At 43.4% G+C, this 27,289-nt stretch overlaps 1 protein-coding gene and 1 pseudogene across 3 annotated transcripts in view; one reads left to right on the plus strand and one right to left on the minus strand.

Annotated features, from left to right (window-relative positions):
- The window catches only part of Hmox2 (heme oxygenase 2), a 29,139-nt gene extending 4,348 nt beyond the window's left edge, over positions 1-24,791 (minus strand). Inside the window, exons 1-2 of one of the 3 annotated variants that reach the window (XM_006984687.3) lie at positions 24,587-24,791; positions 472-597 (exon numbers count right to left, since the gene is read on the minus strand). In XM_006984687.3, the coding sequence (XP_006984749.2) occupies positions 472-557 (86 nt within the window). In that variant the 5' untranslated portion in view covers positions 558-597; positions 24,587-24,791. Of the gene's footprint in view, positions 1-471; positions 598-8,489; positions 8,688-22,590; positions 22,643-24,586 lie in introns of those variants that run through there. The other 2 variants (XM_016003217.3, XM_006984688.4) reach the window with 2 other exon arrangements.
- On the plus strand, positions 14,066-14,744 carry LOC102926225 (small ribosomal subunit protein uS19 pseudogene; annotated as a pseudogene).
- Positions 24,792-27,289: the final 2,498 nt, after the last annotated feature.

A 27,289-nucleotide genomic window follows, 5' to 3' on the forward strand; every position in this document is an offset into this window, starting at 1 on the left:
CATTAGCCCAAGTGAAAAACCACTTAGGTTTGGTGGTTTGTTCTTTTGTTTGTTTTTTAAGACAGGGTCTGTCTATGTAGTCCTGGCTGTACTGGAACTCGCTCTGTAGACTCCCTCTGGCTGGCCTCCAACTCAGAAATCTGCCTGCTTCTGCTGGGATCCAAGGTGCAGCACTATCATGCTTAGCACCACTTGGTTTTTAAGAAGAGAAAAGTAACTACCCTGAAACACTGACTCAGCACTCCCAGCATCTGGCCTGTCTCCTTGGGTAACAGAACGGAGAAAACCAAAGAGTAGAACAGTCTAGGCTGGACAGGGTCCTGCAGTGCAACCAAACATCCCAGGGTCTACACAGCTCAGGGCTGATGAGCATGCCCAAGAACCACTGACAGACTGAACCAGGCATGCAAGCAGGCGTCAGGACAGGTGCTGGACCCTCCCGATGAGAAGCAGCCAGTTGCTATCACTCACTTGGTATGGTTTTCCTTCTCTGGGGCCACAGAGTTCTTTTTCTCTGACTCATCTACCCCCTCCGAGGTCTCCACTTCTGAAGTCATTGTTGCTGAGTAAGAAGTTCGTGCTGCCCTCACTCTGGTCCTGTAGAGACACAAGAAATTGGTGACTGAATAATGTCTTTTGGCTTTAAGCAAACAACTGAGGAGAAACCCCTGCATCTCAAAGATTGTTTTTCACAACAAAGCTCTGCCATTACAGGAACCATTTCAGAATATGGACAGATATGCAGATGGACAATGGGTTAGGTAACAGAATTACAATGATGCTGAATTTGTTCTCAGGCAGTACACACTGGCTTTCAGAAGAAAGTGACAGGCTGTCTGCAACTACTCTCAGCACTTCCTAAGAATGCGTGTAGGTATGCATCCATGTGAAGACAGCAAAGGAGGCAACATGCTGACAGGCTGGGTAAAAGGTGAACAAAAGTTATTTATTTTATTTTTGTTTTCCAGACAAGGTTTCTCTGTGTGACATCTTTGGCTGTCCTGGAACTCACTCTGTAGACCAGGCTGACCTCAAACTCCCAGAGATCTGCCTGCCTCTGCCTCCCGAGTACTGGTTTTAAAGGTGTGTGCCACCACCGCCAGGCTACAAAAGTTCCTTGTACTAGTCTTATTGGGTTCTTTTCCTGCATGTTTGAAATTATACACAAATAAAAAGCTACTAAAGACATAAAAGAAAGCTATGTTTAAAAAAAGCTTCAGGAGCTCTCAGCTTATTAAGCAATGCAAGGCTTCCCACTTGACCACACAGTCCTACCTGTGGGCTACCAGGTGAGAGGGGCAGGAGCAGAGCGTTGGCTGGAGTTTAGTTAAGCCAGGCTGAGCACAACAGCTCACCAAGCCTGAGACACCGTCAAGGGAGTCACCTAGCAAACTGTCCCCAGTCTATTCTGTACTCTGCTGGGCTGCATGAAATAAGAGCTAGCTGATCAACTCCCATTGCCTACTTCAAGGCTGAACTTTCGTCAGCAAGGGAAATACAATCCCATAATACGACAATTTCTTCATCTCTGGAGACTTGTACCCTAGCAGTACACAAAGGGGGAACTTTCTAGAGGAACAGCATGACACAACATCACTAACTAATCAAGGCACTCATAAAGACAGAATTCCAACTCTGGAGCCATAACTGGCCAAATTGAGCCAAGGAAAAAGAAAACTTAATTTTCTACCCCAATTAGTACTTCTTTAGTGAGCACTTTCTACAATCGATACAATTAGGTGTAAGAACAGCCCTTGAGGTAGGGGTGTAGCTCAGGGTTAGACACGCCACCACCACCCAGTTTACAGTATGTATTTTTAAAACAATAAAATAATACTAATAGCCTGCTGTCTATCACCTCAATAGTTTTCTAAACTCCAAATACAATTTACTTATTTCCCTTTGAAGAATACTGAGTCCTCAAGATGTCTAAAAGCTCCCTTCCCAGAAAGGCTCAGTTACCACATTCAACCAACATAGACTACTGCCAGGGGACCACCTGTGTCCATTCTTGTTGCCTAGTCACCATTCCTCAAGGGAGTGGCCATGAAGGGTGATACTAAGAGGCTACCTTGTCCCAGTGGAAACAATTATCTTCAATCTCTGAAAAGCTACAATTCTAAATCTTCTGCTGACCTGTACACTCTAGGATATACTCCTTAAAAATTGCGGGGGGGGGGGGGGGCTGGAGATACGGCTCAGTGGTTAAGAGTACTGATTGCTCTTCTAGAGGAACCGGGTTGAATTCCCAGCACCCACATGGTGGCTCATAGCTGTCTGTAATTTCAGTTCCAGAGGACCAGACACCCATGGGAAAACACCAGTGCACATAAAATAAAAACAAATAAAATTTTAAAAAAGTTGCTCAAAGCAATCTGTACCATAATAATAAATCGTCATACTACAAAGTAAGAAAATAAATCTCACAGCCTAACAGCCAAGGCTTGAGCTACTGAAAGGATGGTAAACAATGGAAAGCTAGCACCTCCCTGACAAACTGACCAACTGTGATCATGCATAGAGTAGTCTACATCTAAAAAAAAAATCCAACGGGAGGTAGTGGTGCTTGCCTTTAATCCCAGCACTAGGGAGGCAGAGGCAGGCAGATCTCTGTGAGTTTGAGACCAGCCTAGTCTACAGAGTGAATTCCAGGACAAGCCAGGGCTACACAGAGAAACCCTGTCTTGAAAAAAAACAACAAAAAACCAAAAATCAATCCAAACCACTGACTACAACTATATATAAACAGCAGAGCACTGTACAGGGCCAGGGGTGTGGCTTGCCCAGCAGGGATTACATCATCATATAAGTACATTAAAAATGACAGGGAGGGAATTTGGAAAACTCTTCATTCATAGTTTTTGTTGGACAAATTAGCCAACCGGCTGTTTCGTTTATGTAAAGTAGCATTGTCCTATTGGAAAGAAAGAGCGAAAAAGGAAGGAGAGAAATGCAGGGAAGGAAAGGGTAAAAAGGAAACCCAGAGACAGAAATTGGTTGGCATAAGCAAGCTAGCTAAGATCTGCTCTGAACTAGTCAACAGGAAACCAGTCCTTGGCCCTTCTGCTACCACAAGTTGCAGCAGAAAGGTCATCTGTGCCCCAGCCCACTCCACCCCTCTTAAAAAAAAAAATCAACAAACAAAAAAACTGCTACTCCATAATTTCCATACTGTTTTCCCAATCAGCTACTTGTTTTCATTCTAATACCTAATTTGAGTGAAGCAGCAAGTTCCTATGAGAGACTTCCAGCAAGAGGTACCCACACAGCAGATCTAGAACATCTACCTCAAATCTGCTGCTCCTGGTAAAGCACTGTGAAAGCACTAGGACCTTCTGAAATAACGGATGTTATTCAAAGAAACTCTCCTTCATGGAGACTGACTCTAGCAAATTTCACAAGGCCAGGTAATTCAGAGCACTGCTGCCAGGCAGAAATGTAACCTAAGGACTCTATTATGGTCATTTCCCATCTGATAATCTAAAGAATAATAAAGACGTCTGGTATTCATTCTGCACTGAAGGAAAGGAGCAGGTTGCTGAGCTCAGGTAACAGAAAAGGAATGGCAAGGTGACCTGCTCCCTGGCATTAGAACAATGCTGCAAGCCTGACTCACTGGGTAGTGACACTCAGCAACAGTGAGTTTATGCCCACGATATGAATCACTGTCATTTTCCCATATGCATAGGGAGGTTAAGTGGCTGCTCCTAGCGTTCTTTACCAAGACTTGATCATGAGTCTCTCTTTGAATGGATTTCTGCTGGGCACCAAGGTTCTCACCATCACTGTGAATCCCCTGCCTGCTTCCTTGAAGGCTGTCTATGGCTCAAGACTTCACTCTTATATAGAAATGGTACCATGCTACCCTATATATGACTGCCCCCAGTTAAACCAGAAGACTCACATTTATCAGGGTCCAATATCACAGCACAGAAGCCTATGGAGCCTCCAATCTGACTTATAACTATTACAATGTACACACAGAATGCACTGGGCATATAAGCTAAATGAAAGTTGTGTGTTGGGTGTATAAATGGGTACCATGACACTAAATTAACCACTATGAGATCTGATTTTTAACTTCAGATCTAGTTCTCTGTTCTCTTTACCTTCCAAGTTTAACTGACAAATAATTATGTATGCTTACTGTGTACAACGTGATCACATTAGCAACCTTAGGAAATGGAAACAGTATTAGGCACTTCTGGATGAGCTTATCAGACCATGCCAGGACAACCAAGAAACATCAACATGAAGAGTGGAGACAAGAGGATTGCTATGAATGTCAAGGCTAGCCTGAGCTACATACAAGATCCTATCTCAAAACAATACAAAACTGCCAGGGGAGGCAGGGAGAATGAAATTTAGCATTTTTATAAGAATCAGTTTCACATAAACTCGTAAGATGGCTCAGGGTAAAAATGCTTGAGCATGAGCCTGAAAACCTAAGTTCAATTCCTAGAACTCACAGGGGTAGCTGAACCAATTCTCAAAAAGGTGCCATCTCACCTCCAAACAAGCCTACATTCACCCACACAAAGCACACCCCAAAAACTCCTCCTCGAGAAATTAAAAGATTTTCTTTAAATTAACTAAATATCAAGGGCCAGTTTTACGTCCCTTTTAGCAAATGGATGTACAGAGACTATGTGACCTATTTTCTAGATAAGCTACTACCTTGTATTGGAGGGACATGCTGAGTGGATTTGCCAGTGTGCTGAAGCTACTTCTGGACTCCTACCTACTGTTAATTATTACTAGAAACCCAGCTTATCTTCAAGAGTGGAAGGGGCAGCTTGACTCCAAATATAGGGCCTGATCTTTAGGGATAAAAATATTTGGGTTTGAGAGATAAGCTCTCCATACTAATTAGTTCTTGGCAGTGTGTGAGTCATAATTTCCTGAAGCTGTGTTTCCTCATCAATTAAACAGGCAAACAAAATTTGCTTTACCTTCTCAAATATGCTGTGAGAACTAAAATGAGATACCATACATGAAAATGTTGTATGAAATGCAATGCTGCCTCAAATGCTTCTCTCTTATTGAGAAAGTTGGTAAGAATGAACAACTGGGAAAGCTCTGGGGTTCAATCCCCAGCTGGGTTTAGTCAACTGGGTACGATAGCACAAGCCAGCACTTGAGAAGTGGAGATGGGAGGGTCAGGAGTCATCCCTGGATACAAATGAGTTCAAGGCCAGCCTGAGATACATGAGACCCTGTCCCAAACAACACAAAAACTAAGAAAGAGAAGCTGGGTGATTGAAACAAGCAGGAAGGAAGCATGAGAAATCCAGCCAATTCAGATGATTCTGGACACATACCATAAAACTCAGCCCCTCTGCAGCAGTGTGAGGAAAATGGCAACATCTGCTCTTTTCAAGGTAAGACATGTGACCAAGGCAGTAAAGAAAACCTACAATACAGGTTCTCCTCAATGCTGGCTCAGCTCGGCTTAGCTGTGTTGGATGTTGGGTACAACAGAGAGCAAGATCAGCTTTAACCCAACAAGACATTTGATAACAGGAGCCTCTCAACACTCTAAGGAAACCACATTATCTAAGAAAACAGTTTGAGTTTCTAGAATGAATGGCCCAAGATCTCTGAACTCTGGCACTGCTGTTCATTCCTCAGATAATCTGATACATAAATGTCATGCTTTCTTCATTTTGATTTGTAGAAGTTCAATCCCACAGTTCACTGAATAGATGACTATCAACTCCTTGATAAAGAGCAAGACCAGACAGGAAATCCTGGAAAAGTAAGGACTTCAGTGACAAAAACTTGAGTCTGATTTATGAAACACACACCCTTGCATAGCTATGAGTTTGAGGCCAGCCTGGTCTACAGAGTGAAATCCAGGACAGGCACCAAAACTACACAGAGAAACCCTGTCAAAAAAGAAATGGTGGTGGTGGTGGTGTGTGTGTGTGTGGGGGGGAGTCAACCCTAGATAACCATTAAGAAAAAACTCTGATTTTAAATAAATAAATAAATAAATAAATAAAATGCTGGGCAGGTAGTGGCATATACCTTTAGTCTCAGCACTTGGGAGGCAGAGGCAAGCAAATCTCTGCTAGTTGGAGGCCACCTTGGTCTACAGAGTGAGTTCTAGGACAGCCAGGGCTACACCAAGAAACCCCATCTAGAAAAAACAAAAAGAAAGAGAAAAGAAAGAGAAAAAAAAAAATCTGACAATTTTGAGCAAGCTTAAAACTATGTACCCTGTGGATAGTCACAATGACTGTCACTTTTATAGCAGCTTCAGCTTCTCTAAAAACAAGAACTGTAAATTATAGGACCAAAATACACTACACACACACACACACACACACACACACACACACACACACACACACACACACACACACATGAAATTAAAAAAAAAAAAAAAAAAAAAAAGATATTAAAACAAAAAACAAGCCGGGCGGTGGTGGCTCACGCCTTTAATCCCAGCACTCGGGAAGCAGAGGCAGGCGGATCTCTGTGAGTTTGAGGCCAGCCTGGGCTACAGAGTGAGTTCCAGGACAGGCTCCAAAGCTACACAGAGAAACCCTGTCTTGAGAAAAAAAAAACAAAAAACCAACAACAACAACAACTGAGAATCACATTTTGGGATGGAGGGAAAGAGTCAGCAATTAAGACGACTCTGAATTATTCCGCAAACCCAGCTCCCAGGTACTTTCCTCTCTAAGTAAGACCAAAAAGCTTTAGGAGCTAACTATTCCTACAGGGCAAAAAGTAGAGGACAGAGCAGCAGGTCACAAGTATGACAGATCTGGATACTCGGTAGTCTAAGTTTAGAATTTTTTTTTCAATTTTATTTTATGTGCATTGGTGTTGAGGGTGTCAAGTCCCCTGGAACTGGAGTTAGACAGTTATGAGCTGCCATGTGGGTGCTGGGAATTGAACCTGGGTCCTCTATAACAGCAGCACAGAGTTTTGGTGTTTTTTTTTTTCCCCCAAGACAGTGTTTCTTTGTATAACAGCCTTTGTTGTCCTGGAACTGGCTTTGTAGACCATGCTGGCCTTGAACTCACAGAACTACCTGTGCCTCCTGAGTGTCACTGTGATTAAAGGTATGTGCCACTACTACCCAGTCTAAGTCACTTTTGAGCAATGTTCGACTAACAATAAAATTAAAGCAGGGAGCTGGAGAGATGGCTCACCAACCAGTTAAGAGCACTGACTGCTCTTCTAGAGGACCAGGTTCAATTCCCAGTACCCTCATGACAGCTCATAACTGTCTCTAATTCCAGTTCCAGGGGACCTGGCATCCTCACACAGACAGAAATGCAAAATACCAATGCACATAAAAATAAATAAATCTTAAAAAAAAAAAAGGAAGAAAGAAAACTAAAATGAAACAAACAATCTCAGAGGGCTGGTGTTGCTTTCTTAGTCTAATGTAATGACAGAGAGAGAGAGAGGGAGAGGTAGAGAGAGGGAGAGAGAGACAGAGACAGAGACAGAGAACACTAAACTCGAGTCATTCAGAATGTAAGAGATTCCTCCTGTGTCCCTAACTAATTTTCACTGGTTCATGCATGTGAGAGTTAGTGTGGCATTACCATGGACTACAGGCTACACAGAAACCGAGGGTATGTATAATAACCGTGAAGGTATTATAACACAGCTTGTTGTTTCAGGATGAAAATATGACCCCATGATTTCAGAAACATAAATGCTTAAACTTCCATTGAAAGAGCTGGGAGCTTAGGAGACTGTTCAGTGGGAAAAAAAAAAAAACCTCCATTCAGATCCACATGACTCACATAAAAACAATGGCACTCTGTAACCTCAATTCTGAGAGAATGGGGAGAAACACTGACCAGCCAGCCTAACTAAATCAATGAGCAACAAGTTTAGTCAGAATATCTGTTTCAAAAACTAAGGTGGGAACGGACGGTGGTGGAGCACACCTTTAATGCCCTGAGGCAGAGACAGGTAGAACTGTGAGTCTGAGGCCAGCCTGGTCTACAGAGCGAGTTCCATGACAGCCAGGGCTACACAGAAACCCTGACCCTATTTCAAAAAAACCAAAGGAAAATAAAAATAAAACACAACTAAGGTGGAGAAGTGCAGTGGGCAGCCATTCCAGCTTTGACCTGCAAGTTCCAACCCCCAGAGGCCTCGGTAACTGTCACGCCTACAAGGCGGGGCCAAGAGAGGACCCTGAAGACCTGAGATCCAGAAGCACTGGCTCTCTTGGTTCCTGGACCCTGGACGCTGGAGGTAGATCGAGCAGAGTTCTCTAGAGAACACCTACTGCGCTACACCTTTCCCAGACCCTGTAAACTATCCCTTCACTTGTGAGTTACCCCACAAAATAAACCTCCCTTTTAACTACGTAGAGTGGCCATAATAATTTCACCAATAGAGAAGAAATAAGCAAAATACTCAGTGTTGACCTCTGGCCTCCAACATGCACATACACACATACATACATACAAAGATTGAGAGCTGCTACTTCCTGTCCCTCAAAAGCTTACCTTGGCTCATTTAGGTTATGCAATCCAAGATGATTGTTCCTTGGTAAGGCCTGCTTTTTTAAGAGGGCAACCCAGGTGGTCCCAAAGGGGGAGGTGGCACACCCCAACACTTGGTGCCTGGGGAGAAGCAGCCAGACCTATCAGGCCTTGGTGGACAATCAAGTAAGTAACTCTGGGGGCATTCCTACACTAGAGGTCACAATAGGGTCTTCACATCTCTATAGCACTAGTTACCATAGCAATTGAAAGAGAAGATTTAGTTACAAGAATCTGTGTGCCAGACTGGCGGTGGTAGCACATGCCTTTAATCCCAGCACTCAGGAGACAGAAGCAGGGGATCTCTGGGTTTGAGGACAGTTTGGTCTACAGAGTGAGTTCCAGGGCAGCCAGGGCTACACAGAGAAACCCTGTCTCAAAAAAATAAAAACAAACAAACAAGAATCTGTGTGTCAATTGTATACTGATTATTTAAAAATCTAAGCAGTCCCACCTACTTCTAAAAATGTATGCTGACGGAGCTGGAGAGATGCCTGGCGAGTGATTAAGAGAACTTGCTCCCTCTTCGAGAGGACTGGGGTTCAACTCCCAATACCCTCCTGGTAGTTCACAACCACCTGGAACTCCAGTTCCTGGGGATCCAATGCCCTCTTCTGAATCCTTCAGGCACCAGGAATATAAGAGGTGCATATACAGGCAAAACACACATAAAATTGAAAAATGACTAAATTTATTAAGAAATAAAAAAAAAAAAGAAAGAAAATATGCTGCTTGGAAAGTGTAAGAGGAATGGGGGAATAAAACAATATTAAGTTCTTATTGTTTCACACAGAACAGCTGACGGATTGAGAGTCAAAGGGGTGAATTTCTTAGCGCAGCCTATACTTGAACTGTCAGAGGAACTGCACATCCAACTTATGTTTTCACTTCCTACCTTAATAAGCAAGGCACCAGGAGTCCCTAGGAGGGGATCCTCAACTGTGTTCTCTCATCAAATAGGGGCTGATTTACATATGGACAACTATGTCTCATAGGAAGAGCCACACACCTGCGTATAGACTCATGAAGCTTTTTGTTTGCTAAGAAGCCTCCCAGGGGCTGAAGAGATGGCTCAGCAACTAAGAGCACATGCTGCTCTTGGTAAGGAACGGAATTCAGATTCAAACACCCATGTTGGGTGACTCACAACTGTAGCTCCTGGGGATATGACAGCCTCTTCTGGCCTCTGCAGGCACTGTACAAACACACTCAGACACACATACACATAATTAAAAATAAAAAAGTATTTTTAAAAAGACTCTCAGATACAGACCAATATACAGGGATGAACTTTAATCCAATCAAACTTTTATTTTTGTTGAGGATCAAACCCCGAACCTCACACATACAAGGCAAGCATTCTATCAAGTGATCTATATCCTCAACAAAACTTATTTAAGATAAATTCATAATCATTCGTAAATTTCACTGTTAGCAAAAAATTATTCATAACATACCTCATAGTCATATTTAAAAGGAAAGAAATAATAGTGACACAGTGATTACTTAGCAGAAGAACCTTCAATTAGATTTCTAGGAAAGTTTTCTAGACATTTCAGCTCCTCAAGGACACTTTCCAGGATTGAGGGAAAGAGGTAACAGGCTGCTGCCTTGAATTATTTGATCTATACCGGAAATTTCCAGAGTTGTGTTATTTTCCTGACTAGTAGATTCTTTCCAACCCAATAGTCATTTGCTGTTTACATGAATGCAGTATATGACTATTCATTTAGATACACATTTCAGTTATCATTCTACATTATCCTATGATCTGAAGATGGAATCTCTCCACGTGAAAGTTTCTAGAAAATGAGTTCACCAAATCTAATAGCAGGTATATGCCAAGACATCCTCTCTGCATAGTAGTCCATCATGTGTGCTGTTACCACACACAAGAAGCTGAAATGGTGTGCTGAGTGATGATCTCTAGAGCCTCACTCAATGAAAGCTAAAATCAGCCAGTCAACTGAGAAGTCTACTGGCTACACAGAGGACAAGAGGCAGCAGCACGTGGATGTGGCAGTGGTTAAAACACTGGCTTTCAATGTTCACAACCAGCAGCAAACCCTGGTTCTACCACATACCAGCTGAGTTACTCGGGAACAGCTACTTAAGTTCTCTGAGTTTCTACTCTTTGTAGTAACAATTCTGCAAGGTAGTTATAAGAAATTAGTAAGTTCTAAAACTGTCAAGCTGCAAGACATGACTACACACACCTGTAATTCCAAAATCACAATGTTGACACAGAAAGATAGGAGTCTGAGGCCAGCTGGACTGCCTCAAAACAACAAGCTAGATGTGGTAGTGCACAGCTGTAACCCCAGCAGTCAAGAGGCTAAGGCAAGAGGACTGCCACAAATTTGAGGCCAGCCTAGTCTACATAGTGTATTCCAGGCCAGACAGGGCTACATAGCAAGACCCTATCTCAAAAACAACAAACAAAACGTGGGAGATCTGCTAGGGTAATAGGGAAGTAGGTATGATCAAAAGTACATATTGTGTACATCTAAAAGTGACATAATGGTGGTTCAGGTGTGTAATCCTAGCTACTCAAAAAGTAAGGCAGAACGATGGCAGGTTCAAAGCTTGCCTGGGCCAGAAAGTAAATTCAAGGGCAGGCTAGAAATTTACTAAGATTAAAATTTAAAAAGGACTAGAGACACAGCTCAGCAATGAAGCGTTTCTCTAGTTAGTGTAAGGCTAAATAAGACCTTTTATAAGTGCTTGTACATTTTTTAGATGACAACTCATTTTTTATGTCTCCTGAGAATTCACTCTGTATACCTAGAGATTAATAAAGGAAAAGCTCTCTAATAACAAGAGTCTGGCATCGAATAGAAGATTTTACTAATTTATATACACCTTAGGCTTATATATTCCACATACATTGTCATACTTAAATCTCTTTCAGTCCCAGCCCCAGGTTATACTTTGAACAATTTAAACAGAGACAAGAGACTGCAAGTCTGGCCACTTGGACAGATGCGAGACACAGCAAAGATACTACCAGAATTATATCTTGATATTGACAGAATTATTTCTTGTTTTTTTTTTTGGTTTTTTTTTTTTTTTTTTTTTTTTGGTATTTCGAGACAGGGTTTCTCTGTGTTGCTTTGCGCCTTTTCTGGAGCTCACTTGGTAGTTCTGGCTGGCCTCGAACTCAGTGATCCGCCTGGCTCTGCCTCCTGAGTGCTGGGATTAAAGGTGTACGCCACCACTGCCCGGCGACAGAATTATTTCTTAAGTACACCAGTGTTAGAAAAAAAGAGAGGGGAGAGGGGCGGGAGGATGAAAAGTATGTCAGCATCGTTCTTTCTGGAGTTGTTACTCAGGTTTATCGTGCCCAGTTGGCAGACTTATATTTTTCCTGATAAGAGCTCAGGAGACTTAATGGCAGACCAGGCCTTGATGATGGTTGTGGCCCTGTGCTGCCCCCTTGAGCCATCCCTGAACATGTTCTTTGATATGAGGGTGGGCCTAATGGCTGGTTTTAAGTCAGTAAACCCTAAGCTTCAATTATGGTACAAAATTTTCCAATAGTTTCTAACAAACCTGGTCAGTACACTACTTATCTTCCAGGAGGCAATGCTCCTTTAGCTAAATTATTTCTGTAATTTAATATTTCCTAAGCAAGTTTATTAGTAAGTCCTTTATAACATCAATCTTACTACAAGTTTCTTCTGCATATGTTATGATGCATACACCTAATCTAGAGTTTGTTAAATAAACGACTTCCAGAATTAAGAGCTATTCTCAAAAGTGAGGCATGCTCAAAGAGCTGATGACAGAGGACAATGAATGAATAACCAGATGAATCCCAGAGAGGCTAAAGAGATGGTTCAGCAGTTAAGAGTGCTTGCTGCTCTCCCAGAGAACCCAAAAAAGTTTCCTAGCACTCACATAAGGCCTGCAACGCAGCTCCAGTAAATTAAACACTTTTCTGGCCTCTGTGGGCACCTACACAGATATCACACACATGTACACAAACTCACATACATACAAATAAATAAAATCTAATTACAGAAATAAAGAAAATAGCTAGCTAGAGAGTAAGCCTGTTAGTTTATGACACAATATCACTATGTAATTCAGACTGTCCTAGAATTTACTAACCTCTTGCTTCAGAGGAAATCTGAATTGATGGAATTATAGGTATACAACACCATGCCCTATGAAAATAAGCATTTTTAAAATTTGTTTTCTTTTGGAGTAAGCAGTTTTTCAGTCACATTTTAATAGTAGAAACTCAAATCAAGGGGTAGTAGGGATAAGACTGGCCTTGGGGGTATCAGGCATACAGTGCTTTCTGCTCACTATCCAAAGGAGAAATATTGGGTGACATTGGTTTTAAATAGGTTCCCTCACTTTCCACAGATAAGGACACAGCACCCTTGGCCTTTGAATTCTGTGTTAAGGTCTTTGAAAGTCTGAGAACATAAGTCCCTCCAGGTGTGTTTTGTTTTGGATGTGCTAGAGACCAAACCCATAGCCTCAGGGCATAATAAGCAAGCATTCTGCTAACAAGTTACACCCCCACTTCACCTTTTAAAGACAAATAAACAAACAAACGAAATGGCTGGGAATACAATCCAATGGTAGAATGTTTGCCTAGTGGAGTTAGAGAGATGGCTCAGTGGGTAAAGCACTTGCTGTGTAAGCATGAAGGCCTACGATTCCCCAGGACCCACATAAAAGCTGGGCGTGGTGGCATACACCTGCAACCCCAGTGCCAGAGGAGGAGAGATACAGAGGGGGGACTGAATAATGAGACTGCAGGCTCATTAATGAAAGACAGCAGAGCCCCAACTGCAAGCCCTGGTTCAGTGAGAATCTAACAAAACACAGGGGGAGTGGAAAGCAACCTAGAGAAGATACCTGAAGTTGACCTCTGGTCTCCACATGGACATGCAAACACACTCACACATACACAAGATATGGACTAATACAGGAAGATTTAAAAAACAACAAAAAACCACCTTTTGTTCTTTGACTTTGTAACTCTGGTTGTCCTGGAACTCACTATGCAAAATAGGCTGGCCTTGAACTCAGACCCCACTCTCTTTACCTCCCAAGTACTAGAATTAAAGGCAGTGCCACTATAGGAATAAAAAAAGAAAAATAGCGTTCCCCATGAGTGTCTCCAGGGGAGTTTAAGAGACAGATACAAAGGTAGAGGCAAAGTTAAAAAAAAAAAAAATCAGCTATGTTTCCACGGCACACGCTTTTCATCCTAGCAGAGGCAGGTGAATCTCTGAGTTCAAGGCCAGCCTGATCTATACAGAACAAGTTTTAGGACAGCCAGGGCTATGCAGAGAGACCCTGTCTCAAAAACCAAACAATAAAATAAAAAATTGGGGGGGGGGGGTTTCTCTGTGGGCAGCCTTGGCTGTCCTAGAACTTACTCTGTAGCCCAGGCTTAGATTTGTTTATTTAAAGTGTATTGAATGTTTTGTTTGCATGTATTTATACACCATGTGCATACCGGGTGACCTCAGCGGTCAGAAGTAGGGATCAGATCTGGAACTAGAATTATAAATGGTTGTGAGCCACCATATGAGTACTGGGAATTGAACCCAGGTCTTCTTCCTGCAAGAACATTTCTTGCTCTTAACCACTGAGCCAACTCTCCAGCCACCAGGAGCAAATTTTTAACAGTCATGGTAACAAATGCTTCTCAGCCTCCATCAGACACTCCCTCTTCTCTCCATCAGTTTAAAAACACAAATCCTTTTCCGATCAGTTGCCAAGATGGCTGAAGTGGAGCAAAAGAAAAAGCAGACCTTCCACAAGTTCATCTACCATGGCGTGGACTTGGACCAACTGCTGGACATGTCCTACAAGCAGCTGATGAATTTGCACAGAGCCCGAAAGAGGCAGCCCTGACACCTGAACAGTAGCCTGCAGCAGAAGCAGCACTTACTACTCAAGCACCTGAAAAAAAACAAGGAGGCGGTGGCACCCATGAAGAAGCCCATGGGTGTTAAAGACCCATGGGGTTAACAACACACCTGAGAGACAGGATCATCCTGTTTGAAATGGTAGGCAGCATGATGGGCATGTGTAACAGCAAGATCTTCAACCAGGTGGAAATCAAACCCGAGATGATCGGCCACTACCTGAGGGAGTTCTCCCTCATGTAGAAGGCTGTGAAGTATGGCCAGCCTGGTATGGGTGCCATCCAACCCTCCCACTTCATCCCTCTCAAGTAACAGTGGCCAATAAAGACTCATGCTTAGTCCCTGGGGAGAGGATGGGGAGACAGACAGACCCAAATCCTTTTGTCCTCTCAACTGTCCTGAGTTTGGACTTCACAGCATCAGGGTCTTTTCTCATTTGTTCCTTCAAGAACGGAGCCAACCACAAGAGGGTAAAACCAATATAACTGTATAACAAATTCACATTTTGCTTTTTGGGTTTTTTGTTTTGTTTTTCCAAGACAGGGTTTCTCTGTGTAGTTTCTCTGTGTAGGCCTGTCCTGGACCTTGCTCTGTAGACCAGGCTGGCCTCGAACTCAAGAGATCCACCTGGCTCTGCCTCCTGAGTGCTAGGATTAAAGGTGTAGGCCATAGCCACCCGGCACAAATTCACATTTTAGAATACTATGTCAAGACATTAAGTATTAGCACAAAGAAAAAAATCAATAGCCATAATTTGCTGAAAAGCAAAAACAAAAGTCTGAGTGTGGATGTAGTTCAGTTGGTAGAGTGAATGTCTAACAGGTAGAAAGACACAATTGTTCATTTCTGAGGAAGGCCATTTGCCAAAAATAATCATCTGCCATTTTTCATTGTGTTGAGAATCAGATGAAGGTCCCTTGGCCTAAATATTGCCATTTTGACTCCAGACTCCATTTTATCTGTAGGGTGAAACAAAGTTCATGTTCCCAAGCCCTCAAGAGAGCTGGAGAACTTCCAATAGCTAGCTGACCCACCTCCTCCTTAAACAATAGGAATACTCTGTTATGCATCTTTAGTTCTCTCATAACATTATGGCTGTTCCTAACAACAAAAAGAACAAATGAATCTAATTGGTTGGACTGAAGCTTACATTCTATGTTGGTTGACAATGATGGAATACATAGGGCAATCTTTGAATCCTGATTTGTGGAAACTGTAACAGTAACTTGGCACAGATGTTTGTAGCTTTCATGCTTAAAAGCTCAAATTCTCTGGCTCAGCGTGGCAGTTCAGTTCCTGAGTCTGTTCTGTGGCCCTGATCCATCAGCAGTGGTGTGTGATTTTCTTGCCTCCAAGAGGATCCCTTTACAAAATAACCAAAACCAAAACCAAAAACCAACCAAACAAACAAAACAAAACAAAACAAAAAAACCCACCATGGTTCTGATACTTTGGTTTTGACCAGTTTGTCACAGGGCTCCTAAATCCCTTGGAGTTTCCCAGATAGGAGGAGCATCTTTTATTCCAAGGCAGTGCCTCTCTACCTGTGCTCCTGGATAGCTTCAGAACTTTCTAGTGAAAATAATCACTGGATTAAAGTGGACACTTCAGTCCTAATCCCAGACCTCTCTGGAGAGAAAAGATGAGGTAAAGCTGAAATGATATGACAATGGTTACTGGTATAATCAATCATGTATACAGAAAAATTCAAAGAGAATGGGCAGATTAGCTACTAGAAAGAGTAAACTGTAGCTGGGTGGTGGTGGTGGTGGTGGTGGTGGTGGTGGTGGTGCACGCCTTTAATCTCAGCACTCAGAAGGCACAAGTCTGGTCTACAGAGCAAGTTCCAGAACAACCAGAGCTACACAGAGAAACCTTGGCTGGGGAGTGGGAGGGAAGCTGAAATTTCAGAGAGGACACGGTGTTAGGATTCTGTATATGTGCAGCTCGGGGTCTTGTCTGGTGCCTTACGTCATCAGCAGGCGACTATGTACTGCCTTAAAAAGTCAGATGCAGACCCCCCCCTCTCTCCCCCCACTTCTCTTCCTGTGTTTCCTCTATCTGTTCCTGCTCTGTTCCCTCCGCCCGGCCTGGCTTCTCCCCCCTCTCCCCTCTTCTTTCTAATAAAGCCCATTCTAACTCTGTTAGCCATGGCCCGTGACTTTCCAGTCGACCAACCAGCGCCGTTCATCCTTTCACATGGACACTCAAAGTCACTGCCTACATGCTATGCATTTCATTCATCTAGTTGTTCACCCACATTCTTTTATGTGTTTACATGTGCATGTAGGTGTATGCATAAGTGTATGGACATGTGTAGGCCAGAGGCTGGTATAAGGTGTCTTCTTCCTCAACTGCTTCTCCTTCTCCACCTCATTTTTTTTTTTTTTTTTTTTTGAGACAGGGTCTCTCACTCAGCCTGGAACTCACGGATTTGGCCAGACTGGATGGCTGGCCAGCAAACTCCAGCAATCTGCCTACCTCCACCTCTCCAGCACTGGGATTGTAGATGTGTGCTGCCATGTAAGCTTTTTATTTTTATTTTTTTAAGAGATGGGGGGGGGGGGGGCTAGAGAGATGGCTCAGCGGTTAAGAGCACTGGCTGCTCTTCCAGAGGACTGGGGTTCAATTCCCAGCACCCGCATGGCAGCTCACAACTGTCTGTAACTACAACTCCAGAGGATCCAAAACTCTCACACAGAAACGAATGTAGACAAAACACCGGTGCACATAAAATAAAATTAAATAAAAATCAGAAAAAAAAAGATGCGTGTCTGTATATCTGTGTGTATGTGTACAAGCATGCAGGTATCTGTGGAGGCCAAAAGATCCTGTGGAGCAGAAGTTACAGGGAGCTGTGAGCCACCCATTATGTGTGCTAGGAACCTAACTCTAGTCCTTTCCAAGAGCAGTAGGTTCTCTTTAACTTCTGATCCATCTCTCCAACCCTTATATTAACTTTTTACATACATGCTAGGGATCAGAAATCAGACTTTCCTGGCATCCCCTCCTCAGTTCCATGTACATCTTTTTTTTTTTTTTTTTTTTTTTTTGGTTTTTCGAGACAGGGTTTCTCTGTGTAGCTTTGCGCCTTTCCTGGAACTCACTTGGTAGCCCAGGCTGGCCTCGAACTCACGGAGATCCGCCTGCCTCTGCCTCCCGAGTGCTGGGATTAAAGGCGTGCGCCACCACCGCCCGGCCCATGTACATCTTTTTAAATAATCATTATAACCTTTAAATAGGTCAATGTAAGAGGATGAAGAAATGGCTCAGTGGTTAAGAGCACTGGCTGTTCCAGAGGATCCAGGTTTCATTTCCAGTGCCCACATGGTGGTTCACAACCATCTGTAACTCCAGTTCCAAGAGAACTGAAGCCTTCTTCTGGCCTCTAGGCATGCACATATATTCATGCAGGCAAAACACTCAACCACATTAAAAACAAAAACAAATTTAAAACAGCTGGCATGGTGGTGCACGCCTTTAAATCCCAGCACTTGATAGTCAGAGGCAGGTGGATCTGAGACCAGCCTGGTCTACAGAGTGAGTTCCAGGACAGCCAGTGCTACACAGAGAAACCCTGTCTCAAAAAGCAAAACAAAACAAACAAACAAAAAACCAGAAAGTCATCAGAGCAAGGAAAATATAACATTTCAGAATTTTAGTAAAGATAATAAATGTATTCATGTATAACAGAAGAACGGAGGGGTTTCAGGTACTTTGCTTCCTATGGAATACTTGCTATTATTAGGCAAAGACAAGACTGGCTCAACCCTGGCCTTCTGATGGTAAAAGCAGAGAAGGCAGAGAATGTAGCTCAGCAGTGAGCGCTTGCCTAACATACATAAGGCCCTGGATTCAACCCCTACAATCACAAGGAATAAAAAGAAAAAAAGCATCCAGCCGTGGTAGCCCATGCCTTCGATTCCAGCACCTGAGAGGCGGAGGTAGGTGAATCTGTGAGTTTGAGGCCAGCCTGGTCTGCAGAGCGAGTTCCAGGACAGTCAGAGCTACATAGAGAAATCCTGTCTCAAAAAAACCAAAAAGAAAAGAGAGAGAGACAGAGAGAAAGATAAAAAGAAAGAGCAAAGGAAAAAGAAAAAAAAAGGGTGTGAACATTAAGCCTGGTGGCACAGGTCTGTAATCCCAGCTACTCAGGAGGCAGTGGTAAGGAAAGTTCAAGGCCTACCTGAGCTATATAGGAAGTTCAAAGCCAGTCTCAATAATTTAGTGAGAAGCTGTGTCAAAATAAAATAATGATAATAAAGTGCGTATGGGGAAGGGAACACACCTGTGATGCCAGCATTTGAAAGGCTAAAGTAGGACCGCTGCAAGTTTGAGACCACCTTGGACTATATACAATACAGCCAGAGCTATATAACAAGGTTCTACATAAAAAAATTAATTTTAAAAGTTAAAAAAAAAAATTTAAGAGGGGCTATAGCAATGGCTCAGCAGGACACTTCAGTTTTCTAAAGAAACCAGCAGATGAAGGATTTATAAAGGGAATCACGCTATTTGGGCAAGTGACACCATTATATACTGTCAACAAATATCATGCTCTGGGCTCTGTAACTAGAAAAGAGGACTAAGATCTTGTTCTGGATTTCAAATAGCTTTCAAATCAGGGTGACAGGAAAAGTAAAAAGATAACACAACAGGGTGTAACACTCTACACATGCTAGCAGCCACAGACAACAGTATCAAAAACAAACTCTAGCCGGGCGGTGGTGGCGCATGCCTTTAATCCCAGCACTCGGGAGGCAGAGACAGCGGATCTCTGTGAGTTTGAGGCCAGCCTGGGCTACCAAGTGAGTTCCAGGAAAGGTGCAAAGCTACACAGAGAAACCCTGTCTCGGGGTGGGGGGGGTGGGGGGGGGTGGGGGGTGGGGTCAAGCATTGGACACATGCCTGTAACCCCCACATACAAACTGCTCAGAAGGAGTGTCAACATGAATTCAAAGTGAGTCTGAACCTACATAGTACCTATCTGTCTTAGGAAAAACAAAAATAGAAAAAAGTTCTTTGGGATCTCAGGTAAATGCGGGAGTGAATATGAACTACAGTACAACCAGTGTCCTAAACTAAATAAATCTCAAGAAGAAAAGCAGAAGCTGGGAGTATTCAAACAAGCTAGGGGCAAGGCAGCAGCCTCATTGTGCTGTTCTTCCCTAATGCCCTTTTCAAGTTACTAAGAACTATGTCAATAATTAGGCTCATGATACTCTTGGGAGGGAAACAAATCCATTCATGTGACAAAAAATTAATTTTCCCCCTAGGCAGAAAGAAGGTAACATCTGCTTGGTTGGCTTCTTGCACACAAACTGACAACAATTAATGCCCAACAACCATCCTTTTCGTTCCTCTTCTGCTGTTACTTTGCTCATGGAGCCCATTAACTTACCTCTATAAATCTTCCAGTTCATTCCCTTCTCTACTCAGCCTGTGGTTTATTCCAGAGGACTAATCAAGAATCACAATTTGGGGCTGGAGAGATAGCTCAGCGGTTAAGAGCACTGGCTGTTCTTCCAGAGGTCCTGAGTTCAATTCCCAGCAACCACATGGTGGCTCACAACCATCTGTAATGAGATCTGGTGCCCTCTTCTGGCCTGAAGGGACACATGCAGGCAGAACACTGTATACATAATAAATAAATAAATCTTAAAAAAAAAAAAGAATCACATTCTAAGGGTTGAGGGTTTAGCTCAGTGGTAGAGCACTTGCCTAGCAAGCGAAAGGCCCTGGGTTGGATCCTCAGCTCCGGGGGTAGGGGGAGAGGGAGATAAAAAATTAAAAAAAAGAATCACATTCTAAAAACCACTAATTCCCAGTCCCAATCTCAGATTTACTAAAACAGATGATTTTAGTAACTCCCATCTTAGATCAATCACAGCATTTACAGCTCCACAGACTGTAAGACTCATCAAGCAGGGCTGGGGAGATGGCTCAGAGGTTCAGAGCACTGGCTGCTCTTCCAGAGGTCCTGAGTTCAATTCCCAGCACCCACATGGTGGCTCATGACCATCGGTAATGAGATACGGTGCCCTCTTCTGGCCTGCAGGCATATACATGCAGACAGAACACTGTGTACATAATAAGTAAGTAAATCTTTAAAAGGAAAAAAAAAAAGACTCATCAAGTATTAAAGCCCCCTTTTTTTAATAAAAATTAAAGCTTAGGCTAGGTGTGGTAGTACACACATTAACCAAGCACTGGAGAGGCAGAAGGGGCAATCTCTGTGAGTTCAGGCTAATCAGGAATGCATACATAGTAAGGGAGACCCTGTCTCAAAAAAGAAAGAAAACATTTATCCCAATACTTAGGAGGCAAAGGAAAGAAGATCCCTACAAATTTGAGGCACTGCTATATGGAGTTCCAGACTAGCCGGGTGAGACTATCTTAAAAAATAAAAAGTAAATAAAAGAATAGGAGCTGGAGAGATGGCTCAGTGGTTAAAAGCACTTGCTGCTCTTGAACACGACCCAGGTTTAGTTCCCAGCATCCACACGGTGGTTTACAGCCATCCATAATTCTAGATCCAAGGGACTTGAAAATGCTAGGCACATATGTGGTGCACATACTTGCATTCAAGCAAAATATTTATAAAGTAAAAATAATCTAATTTTTTTTAAGAGTAAAAAGGCAGTACATGTTTTAACTGGGTATTATGGCAAACCCCTGAATCCCAGCACTCCAAGGGCTGAAGCAGGAGAATCGCCAGCTCAAGTCCAGCCTAGGCTACAGAGACCCTTGTCTCAAAAGAAAGTAAAACAGGGCCAGTGAGAGTGCAGTGGGTAAAGGTATTTGCCACCAAGTCTGACAACCTCAGTTTGATCCCTGGGACCCACCATGGTGTAAAGAGAGAACCAATTCCCACATGGTGCCCTCTGACCTCCACAACTCTCCTTCTCCTCCCTCCTTCCTCTCAATTTTTAAAACTTAAACAAACAAAACAACCAATTAAAAAAATCTCTTTCAGGAGCTGGAGAGATGGCTCATCAGTTAAGAGCACTGGCTGCTCTTCCAGAGGTCTTGAGTTCAATTCCCAGCACCCACATGGTGGCTCATAACCATCTATGATGGGATCTGATGCCCTCTTCTGGCATAAGTGTATACATGTAGATAGACCACTCATATACATAAAGTAAATAAATCTTTAAAAAAAAAAAAAAAAAAAAAAAAAAAAAAAAAAAAAAAAAAAAACCTCTTTCTTGGGTAGCAAGATGGCTCATCTGGTAAAAGTGCAAGCTTAACCACCTAAGCGTGACTGCTAGAAATCACAGCAGGAGAATCAACTCCCACAAGCCAAAAAGCACATAAACCCTCATGCACATGTGTAATTTTTTAACAAGTAAGAAAATCTCTCTGTTTTCAAGAATTGATAATAAGGGGGCTGGAGAGAGGCTCAGACAGAGGCACTGGCTGCTCTTCCAGAGGACATGGGCTCAATTCCCAGAACCCACATGGCAGCTCACAACTGTCTATCTGTAACTCCAGTTCCAGGAGATCTGAAACCCTCACCCAAACATACATCCAGGCAAAATATCAACACATATAAAATAAAAAATAATTTAAAAATAAGAACTGATAACATGATCTCCACCTATAAAAATGAGAAATTATTCAGATTACAACAAAAACTTTAAAACCTTTATCCTATTTTTGCCATTTTTTTCTATTTTCTTTTAGATAAGCCCTGAAGTAGCTCAGGCTAGTCTCAAACCCACTAGGTAGCCAAGGATGACCTTGAACTCTTCCAAATGCTGAGATTACAGCAGCATATCTTGTACCAGCCTCAAAATTCCCACTGGTTGCTCCCCAGTTCCCCCAAAAAGGAATACATTTAAGTAACTTTTTTTTTTTTTTTTTTTTGGCTTTTGCAAGATAGGGTTTCTCTGTGTAACTCTGGAGCCTGTCCTGGAACTCACTTGATAGTCCAGGCTGGCCTCAAACTCACAGAGATCCACCTGGCTCTGCCTCCCGCATGCTAGGATTAAAGGTGTGCACCTTTAATCCTAAACTGCCCCTGTTTAAGTAACTTTTTACTTAACTATGGACAGTAAGATATAAAGACAAACATTTGGGGGTTTTATATTGTTATTCTAATAAGTGACAAGCTGAATTACAAATTTTACTCTGAATTATACAATTCCAGTTTCTAAAAGACCTGCCTTCTGGAAGGGTGATATTCCAGTTTTTGGTGCAATCCTGATGCAAAGCCCAGCGTCCTGTAGAGAAAGAGTCAGCTGTTAAAGGAAATTTTTACAAATCAAGGTAGGCCCAACTGTCTGAGTCTGCAAGTTTCAACAGATTTGTGTAAGTTAAAGGAAGTTAACATTTGACCTTCTGTAGCTCAATGGCCTTGTCATTTCTAGAGTACTCATCTTCCTGACTCTGGTGACTCAACAGCATCTCAACTGGCCTCCCTGAGCAAAGAAAAAAAGGAACTCAAGTCTAACTATGGAGAAATCACAGGATTTCCTCTACATGTTCCCAGCAGTATCAGGTCATCCAATGAGCATGCAACTTTCCAAGGCTCACAGATTCTTAGACCCTAATCAGTGTTCTGGCTGAGGCATTGTATTAGACAATGTTTACCAATTGTATCAAGTGAACTGATAAATGTCCTACTCAACTGGGAACCCCTAGCAAACAAAGATTACATCTTGTAATGTTTCTGGAAAATGTTCTGAATAAACACTTTTCACTCCCAGAAGAAAATAAAAGCATTAACAAGTGCTGTAATCAAAACATACAGTTAGCTCCAGCATGATGGTACATGCCTTTAATCACAGCACTGGGGAGTCAGAGGCAGTAGGATCTCTGTGAGCTGAAGCCTGTCTACACAACCACTTCGAGGACAGTCAGGGCTAAATAATTTTGAGACCCTGTCCCAAAGGAAAAGAAAGATGGTTTAGGCCAGGGCACTTAGGAGACAGAGGCAGAAGGATCTCAAATTCAGCCAGCACAGACATAGCAAGAAGCCATTTCTCAAAACACAAAACACTGGGCAGGGCTGAGGGTTCAGTGGTAAAATATGTGCTCATAAATATTTTTTTAATAATAATTATTATACATTATATGATAACGTTTATAATAATTTTTATAAACAGCACCACACCAAAAATAGAAAAGCACAAAACCAGTAACAGGGTTATTTCCTTCTGCATGACGGGACTGCTTAAGGCCAGTTTGACCTCTTGAACAACATAGCTGTTTCTAATCTCCAATCCATTTCTGAAAGCGCAGGGCGTCCAGGCAGGCCAGCAGATTTAAGATCATCCGTGCCAGACCTTGCCTGTGGGATGCTAGTCGATTTACCTCCCGAGTCTCTAAATGATCTCATTTTAAAGGTGGGAAACAGAAGGGTTGAGAAAGGGTCCCAGAGCAAGCAGTCTCTCGGTCACACTCCCTCTGCTGAGTTTGTGGCGCCAAGCAAGAGAACACAGTAAAGGATGAAGAGCCACAGGCCACAACAACCGGTCTTCAGAACCAATTTAAATGGCACGACACAGACAGCCCTTGTGCAAACACTGTGTACGGCGGTCCTTGCGGTTTTTACAGGGTAATTAAGTCACCTAGAGCCCTGTGCTCTGGAGGTGACAGGCGACCTCCCGGTCCAGACCAACTGGCTGCATCTAGGCTGAGTCCTCCCAGTCTTGCACTCTGCACCAGAGGTCACTCATGAAGTCCCCACAGTGAGTCTAAAGTGACTTCCCACCGAGGGGAGTCACTGCAGGGCGGACCAAGAAGGCCGTCGTGACGCCCGGGACCCCTCCGGACCTCGGGTGGGCTCCAGAGCTGAGCTGCACTAACTTCGACCCCGGAGTCACCTCGTCAAGAGCAATGGGGACGTAGGGAGGGGCTGTGCCACACAGGGACACCAGGGGACGCTTGGGTCTGGAGTTCAAAGGTCGTCCGGAGCGCGGCGTCTGCGGTTTCGGGCTCGGCTGACGCTCGAGGCCCGCTCGGTGCCCGCTCCGCGACCCCCGGTCTCCCCGGTCTCCCGCTCCCCGGCCTCAGCCCGCTTCCGGCCGCCCTCCGGCCGGATGTCCCCTCGGGCTGGCGGCCGAGTCGCGGCGGGCCAGCCGAGCAGAGCTCTGGAGGAAGGCTTCCGCCAAGCGAGGACCCGGGCGGGGAAGGCCGGGACCGGCGCGGGCCACTCACCCTCAGCCGCACCGCAGGTCCGCCAGTCTCCGCGTCAGTGATTCCCTCTGCGCCGCGGTAGCTGAGCGGGCGGGCGCGAGGACGACGCGACGTGCGCACGCAGCGAGGGGCGGGGACTGGCAGGCCACGCCCCCACGCGGCCAGCGGCTTGCGGGAGGCACGTGGCTACGCTGGTACTGCCTTCCGCGCTGGTTCGGTGATGCGCGTTCAGCAGAGAAAGTGGGTCAACAAAAGCCAACTGTTTGTTGGTTGAGAATGGTGGCTCCAGCCTGGAATCCCAGCACTCGGCGGCAGGGAGGGGGTTCTCAGGCAGGAGGATTGCCCTGAGTTTAAGGGCAATCGGAGATACAGTGTGAGAGTTTGTAAAAAAAAAAAAAACAAGATTGGGGGATGTAACTTATTGGGAAAGGATTATTGGATTCTAACACCGCAAAACAAACAAAAAACAACCAACAGAGAGAAAGAAAGAAGAAAGAACGTTTTACAGTGGCGTAGTTTTCTTGCTTAAACCTCTTATATCCTCAGGGATGTAGGAGCCAAGCGGTCATCTGGACATGTATCCCTGGACAATTTGGCACTTAACACTCCAGCTCTGGGCAGTTCCTTTGCAAACGTTAATCTTGAGTCCCGGTCTTTGTTCACCTCTACTAGCCGTCCTGTATCTGTCTCCTTTGTAGACCTTGTTTGTGGAGACTAGAGAGATGGATCAGAGCAAATAATGCTCTTGCTGAGGAGCCAATTCTATTCCCAGCACCCACTTAGACCATCTAGCAACTGCCTGTTAACGCCAACGTCAGGGGATCTGACACCCTCTTCTGGCCTCCACTAGCACATGTACATACCCACACACAAATGCACGTAATCAAAATTTTTTTTTTAATTATTTTAAAGATCTTACTTATGCAGCCTAGGAGCTCAAGATCCTCCTACCTCACACTACCCTGAAATAGGTCCACATGTTTGTGTCATCAAGCCTAACTAACAATTCCATTTCTGGGTAGCTATTCCTATATATTTGTATATTTTATATACTTTCAAGACCCAAAAGAGGCATAAATAGAAAGATCACTGCATGACATTAAAAGATACTCCTGTTAAATAAAAATTAAAGGAGAGGCTGTCCAATCTCTCCATATTTATTCAATATAGTACTTGAAGTTCTAGCTAGAGTAATAAGACAACAAAAGGAGATCAAGGGGATATAAATTGGAAAGGAAGAAGATAAACTTTCACTATTTGCAGATGATATGATAGTATACATAAGTGACCCAAAAAATTCTACCAGGGAACTCCTACAGCTAATAAACTCCTTCAGTAAAGTGGCAGGATACAAGATCAACGAAAAAAAAAAAATCAGTAGCCCTCCTATGCTGCGGGCCGCAGGAATATATCATAAGAACTCAGCTGGTTATGACAAAGTCACTACCTGGAGGGATCAGGGAATTCCTCCAGAGGAAGCCAAATCCCAAGGAGTTTTTGGTGTTACTTGGCTTGTTATATATCAGCTGTCTTCTGTTATGAAAATCATGTGTGCCTTCATAGTTTTCCCAATTGACTTTTCCCTAAGAAGGACTAACAGTGTAGACTGATCACTCTCTGGACATACACATTCCAGGTATTTGGAGAACAGCCTCAGTAAAGGCTTTCTCTGGAATCAGATTATCTCCCTTGGCCACTTTCAAGGACTACAGGAAACACCACCCAGGTGGGCGCCCATTGTTAGTCCCAGGTAGACTAACAATGATAACAGCCCACATGCAAGTCTCCTGATTTACGGTCAATTCCACAAGAAGACACCGCCTAGGAGAGGTGGACATTAAGTAATAGCTTTACACAATTTAGCTCAGACCCTCCCTTTATATACCGAGACTTCCAGGGCACAGGGGGAGAAGAGAGAAGAGAATGGAAGAACTAGATGGGTAAGAACTTGAGAGGAACGAACTGAGATGGGGAAGAACTAGATTGAAGGGCTAAAAGAGAGGACTAGAGGAACAAGATGGAAGATGAGGAAGAGCCAGATGAGAGAGAAGGAGACAGGAGAGTAGCTGATAGGGGAAAGAACTAGATAGATGAGAACCTAGAAGGGACAGAACTAGATGAAGGAATTAAGATAGAACCTAAAGGGAACAGTAGATAAATATAGAGAAATCAGGCAAGAAAGGAGCTAGACATGAGAACTATCACAGAATAATAAAGTGTATGAACTAAGGAGTTTCGTGTACATAGATTCATTTCTTCCCATTAAAGATTAATGATCAGCTGGTTGTAGATTCTTCCTGGACCATGGGAGGGGACTATTGAGGGGCTGGACCCCCATAGTCCCCGATACTCCTATACACAAATGATAAAAGGGATGAGAAAGAAGTCAGAGAAACATCACCCTTTACAATAGCCACAAATAATATAAAATACCTTGGGATAACACTAACGAAACAAGTGAAGGACCTGTTTGATAAGAACTTTAAGTCTCTAAAGAAAGAAATTGAAGATATCAGAAAATGGAAGGATCTCCCATGCCCATGGATAGGTAGGATTAACAGTAAAAATGGCATTCTTGCAAAAAGCAATCTACAGATTCAATGCAATCCTCATCAAAATCTCAACACAATTCTTCACAGACTTGGAAAGAACAATACTCAACTTCATATGGGAAAACAAAAGACCCAGGATAGCTAAAAGAATCCTGTATAATAAAGCAACCTC

This window comes from Peromyscus maniculatus, chromosome 8 (genome assembly GCF_049852395.1).
Source record: "Peromyscus maniculatus bairdii isolate BWxNUB_F1_BW_parent chromosome 8, HU_Pman_BW_mat_3.1, whole genome shotgun sequence".
In the NCBI taxonomy this organism is placed as follows: Eukaryota; Metazoa; Chordata; class Mammalia; order Rodentia; family Cricetidae; genus Peromyscus; species Peromyscus maniculatus.